At 61.2% G+C, this 5,017-nt stretch overlaps 1 protein-coding gene across 1 annotated transcript; it reads right to left on the bottom strand.

Annotated features, from left to right (window-relative positions):
* CHLRE_20g751797v5 (uncharacterized protein) lies at positions 1–3,110 on the bottom strand. The gene is made up of 2 exons (XM_001691116.2): positions 1,976–3,110; positions 1–1,292 (listed from the first exon to the last, which is right to left on the bottom strand). The coding sequence occupies exons 1-2, from the start codon at positions 2,535–2,537 to the stop codon at positions 196–198; spliced, it is 1,659 nt and encodes a 552-aa protein (XP_001691168.2). The 5' UTR covers positions 2,538–3,110; the 3' UTR covers positions 1–195.
* Positions 3,111–5,017: the final 1,907 nt, after the last annotated feature.

Here is a 5,017-nt window from a genome sequence, read left to right as displayed (position 1 = left end):
CAATAGCCTCCACTCATGCCTTGCTTAAGCAGCCTCACAACTCACTTGCGGCCCGCAGCGGCCTTCATACTACGGCCTCCTAGCTCGGGCCGTACCGTTCCCGATACCCCACCAAGTCCGCCGTGCCCGCCCAAGCCCGCCCGTGTTGAGGTTGCACTAGTGGCCGAAAGTGCTGCCAGAGTTTGGTAGTAGTTCTCAACGACGGAAGGTCATGGCGCGGGTGACGGCAGCCATGGTGGCGGCGCTCTCCTTTACATAGCGCTTCTCGAACACCTTGGAGTGTTCGGCCCAGCGGCCGGTCTTGCGAACCAAGGTGCGGTCGGCTCCACCCTCGACAGCGGCAGTGGCGCCGCTCGCGCGGAACGAGTGCGTACCGACCTTCTTTGTGATGCCGGCGGCGCGCAGCAGCTCCGTAACGCGCGGGTACACGTACGAGTACGGCAGGGCCGGGATGGGAGACGCGAGCGGCGCTGTCACCTGCTGCAGGCGCTGGGCGCCATCGGTGCCGGGGGTGACGGCGCGCATCAGGGGTCCGGCGTCCTCGCCCTCGCCAGGGAACCGGTTATAGGCGCCGGCGGCGAAGAGCTGCTCCACCAGCGCGACCGGGCATGAGAGGCCGCCGGTGGCGCCGATGGTTACATCGGCACCATCTGCGCGCTGGTCCGTTTTGCTGCGCCATAAGTGGATTTCGAGCGCCGCGCCAGGCTCCACGCGCAGCAGTTCATGGTGGACCATCACGCGAGACAGGTCGTCGAAGCGCAGCAAGCCAGTGAAGGCTAGCACGCAGCCAGTCACCAGCATGCGCACCTCCAGCGACGGGGGGGCTGCTGGGTCCAGCAAATGGAAGGCCACAAATGTCTCCAGCTCGTCGAACGTGAGTAGTTCCCGCTGGCGGCGGCGCGGCACGAGAGTGCGCCGCGCCGCCTCCCTGAGAAGCGCCGCCAGAGGGTGTTGCATGGGTGAGGGGCGGCCGACCAGGCTGAAGTGTGCTGTGACAGCTGCGCTGGCCTGCTCAATGGTCTGCGGCCCCACACCATGCTGACGGGCGCTCTCCGTGAGCTCCTGCAGGTAGCTGGCTGCGGTCGCGGGCGCGCAGTCGTAGGGGTCAAAGCCCTGCCCGGCGCACCACTTGCTGAACTGCAGCCACCGCGCGTCGTACACGCGCCACGTGCCCGCGGCCTTGGCTGACCGGAAACTGCTGAGCATGCGGCTGGTCAGGTCCCGGATGTGCGCCGTATTCTGCCCTGGTGCGAGCCCCGAGATGATGCGTGCGCGGACTGGGTTGGCGACCACTGTTACAGTTACAGGCGGGGTACAGGTACAGGCTTAGCGCAGGCCGTAGTGAAGTCCAAGAGGAGTGCGATCGTGCGCCATGTTGGTGACGGGGGAGTCACGTGCGTGCGCGTAGGCGGCACCACAAACAATTGCGCAGACGGTGCAAACACAAACACATCGTGCACCGCCGTATGAAATAAATGACGGGATTGCAATAACTGTGGCCACCACACGGCACGGGGCCAGTAGGGGGCGACTAAGCACAGCCGGGCACCGCATGCGCGGGCATGGGCGAGTACCCGACTAATAATACCAAACGGGGGATAGCACCAAGCAATATTGGGGCCCTGTGGCCATTCGTATGCGAAAGCATTTACCCCCGCAGCGGTAGGTGAGTGATAAAACGTGTAATACGGCGTGCATTGGAAATTAGCATCAGATGCAAACAGGTCGAAGGCAAAACGCCCTTCGTGGCCCCAGCGCGCCGCTAGTTGCGCAAACAGCTGGGGTTGCAGCTTCCAACCGTGTGGGTCTTGCCACTTTGACAGGGAGTCTGCCAGCGCGTTACGTTCGCGTGGGACCCATTCAAGTACCAAATCAATATTGCGCTCAATACAATACCACAAAAGCGGCGCGCACACGTCCTGGATAGCCGCAACCACAGAACCGCCCTTAGCCATCACATCGCGTGCGGGTTGGCTATCCGTGCGAATCAGGATGCGCTGGCCGTCCCAACGGCCACCCTGATTGAGCGCCTCCAGTACGTTCAGCATACTACGCAGTTCGAGGTACGTTGAGGAGAACTTGGCGGTGTCAAAGGTCCACTGCCCTGCCGCCAGCCGCAGTTCTCCCCGTTCGGAGGTCCACCCGCCCCAACCGCCAAAGTGGTAATCTGAACGGCCCGCTGCGTCAGTGTTGATGGTCACGGACAGCATATGGGGCGGGCGCCACAGCGGCCGGGCGCCGTCAAAGCGGTCCCAGGCGGTGAGCCAGAATTCCAGTTCTGCGGCCGAAGAGGCATCTAGGCGGTGGTGTCGGTCAAATGCGGAGGGCGGGAGGTTGGCTGTGTGAGATGCCACCCAAGCCCCAAGGCGACGGGTCATGAGCACGGCAATTTTCCCGAATGAATACGACATGGACAGCAGTTGCCCGGCAATGGAGGCAATATCCCGAACGCGTACGGTCTCGTGCGCCTGGTAGGCAGCGAGAGCGGAGGCCACCCGCGCCCGGGCAGCAACACGCTTTCCTTCCGGTACCCACATGCGCCCTGCCTCGGTGTCCACCGTGGCGCCGAGGAATTCCTTGCGATGTTCGGGTTCCAATGAGCATTTGTCCGTGCTGACCAAGAAACCACAGTTGTCCAGGTCTGATAGAACGCGTGCTTGCCATTGCGAGAGGGCTGAGCGGTCCTGGTGGGCGTGCAGCCCGTCGTCGATATACTGAGCGCAGCGGTGACCATCTGCGCGCCAATACTGTTGTAACTCGCGGGTTACCTTCGTGAACACCCAACAAGCCGGCGCCAGGCCGAATGGCAGCTGAACGAAACGGAAAAACTGACCGCGCCACTCGAAGCCTAAGTATGGCCAGGCGTCGGGGTGCATATCGATGTGATGATAGCCTGATTTCAGGTCCACAGTGAATAGAAAATCGTTAGGTTGCAGTATCTCGGGTAGTGCGGAGAGGCCCTCATACTGGAAGCTGGGCACAACCAAATGCTCGTTGATGTATCGGGCGTCAAAGATAAGGCGATATTTAGATGTGCCTTTCTTGGGCACTACGCCCAACGGAAGAACGCAAGTCGGCTGCACATCGACGGGCTCGGCAGCCCCCGTGGCAACTAAGTCTGCAATAGCGGAGTCTACAAAGCCCGTGTGCTCGTAGGCAGATGAATGGTTGGCGAGCCACACTGGCGCAGGCGGGCCATCCGCCCATTTCAGAGGGAAACCCGCCAGAATCCAGGACAACACCAGCTGGGAGCGCACAAATGTCTTCCAGAAAGAGTAGTTCTGCTTAAGCCGGCCGCGCATACGGGGCGGGGGCTGAGGAGGCGGTGCTGATGACCCCCCCGTGGAGGAGGCCCCCCCTTCGAATTCGGAGTCCATGTCTTGCCCACCTGAAGGCAACGGCTGCGACCGGTTAGCCTCCGTCGCACGCCGCGCAGCGATCTGGGCAGCTCCGGACGAGGAGGCTGCTGAGGTGGAGGCCGCTGTCAGAATTGGGGGCCGCTTTGGCAGTACTGGCGCTTGGGCCGGTGCGGTGCTCTGACCAAGATTAGATTTACTGAAGAGAAAAGCACGTTTACGCGGCGGGGCGGCATGTGTGGTCTCGGGATCGCGTGGCTGTTTGCCCAGAGGCCGCCCGAATGTCATAAACGGCTGTCTATTTGACTGGCTCATAGTGTAATGGACAGAGTAGGACAGAAGCAGCTGGGCTTGATGTCTGGCGTCTGTACACGCAGTCCCGCGATTAGGGCATCCCCATGGCACGCGGGCACGACACGGTGACGGGCAATCGCGAATACATACATGCCCCGACGGGCCAGTTAGTCACCGACAAGAGCCAGCGGCTCAGCCAAACTGCCCGTAGGCGCATCGTCCACTGTCCATTGTCCATTGTCCATTGTCCATTGTTCATCCGGGCGCGAGGCCCATTCATTCGTCCGTGGGGCATAATAATAATAATAATTACAACGCCGGCCCATGGGGCCTGGCGTGGATTATCGGGGTAAGGTGGCTAGGGCGAGGGGGCCCATCCCCCTCGCGCTGCCACCTCGCCACGCACTCAGAGGAGGTGTGGGGGAGCCGTGGCTCACCCACCTCTCGGTTTGAGTTCCTGCTCGGTTACTCGGCGCATTTTGATAATGCCGCCCGCACTGTTCACAGCGTGTGTGTGGAGCCTCTCTCCGCATACTCGTGCGGCTGTGTGGGTCACCCCAAGTTGAGAGGTGAGCAGCTTAGTGAGGTTGCAAGGGATGGCACCAGTCACTCCGAGCGCAAGGCATTCATTGGTGGAGTAGTGGACCGTCCATCCGGCCGCTTCCAGCAGTCGCTTGAGTTCTTGGTGTTGTTGAGATTTTTCTTCCCGCTTGTCCAAATGGCGAACGTCAGAGCTGTAACCGATTTCAAGGATATAGATGGGCAGCCGTGCTTTGTTCAGGGGCGGGCGGTACCCTTCTCTATGTGTTTCATGGGCGGGCAGGTTTGGGATGAACAGAATGTCAGGTCTGAGCCTTGTAATAAGGGGTGATGATGTCCTCTCCGCAGCCAGCCAGGCAGGGGGGCGTTGTGCAGACGCATAGTGTGGCAGGTCGGCTAGGGGGCCCGCGTCCATGACCATGAACCCGTTCCCGTAGGTCCCTTTGGAGATGCATTTGGCGACACGCTGGACTGCCCAGTTGTGCCGGTTGATGTACGCGCCTTTCATTTTAGGGTGTGTGCAGCCTCCGAGGATGTGCCCGCCGGAGTCAGGGGTGTGGCAGAGGGGGCAGTTGCCGTTCCCTCCCAGGCGGTAGCGCCGTTTAAGCTGTGCGTTGAAGAGGTAGCCGTAGCGGGCGTAGAGTATTTGCTTGACCAGCCAGGGGTGCCTGGTGGAGCTGGCGAGGGTGCGGTTGCTGAGGGTGGGGCACATGTTGGCAGATGCTTCCGCCCATTGCTCCAGCACTGGTGTATTATTGGTAAAGCCTTGTTGTGCTTCGGGGGGCAATGAGTTCAGGACTCCACGGTTTAGGTCACTTAGGTAGAAA

This window comes from Chlamydomonas reinhardtii (genome assembly GCF_000002595.2).
Source record: "Chlamydomonas reinhardtii strain CC-503 cw92 mt+ unplaced genomic scaffold scaffold_20, whole genome shotgun sequence".
Lineage (NCBI taxonomy): Eukaryota > Viridiplantae > Chlorophyta > Chlorophyceae > Chlamydomonadales > Chlamydomonadaceae > Chlamydomonas > Chlamydomonas reinhardtii.
Note: the sequence above shows the minus strand (reverse complement) of the source record. Positions and strands in the feature narration are given on the sequence as shown.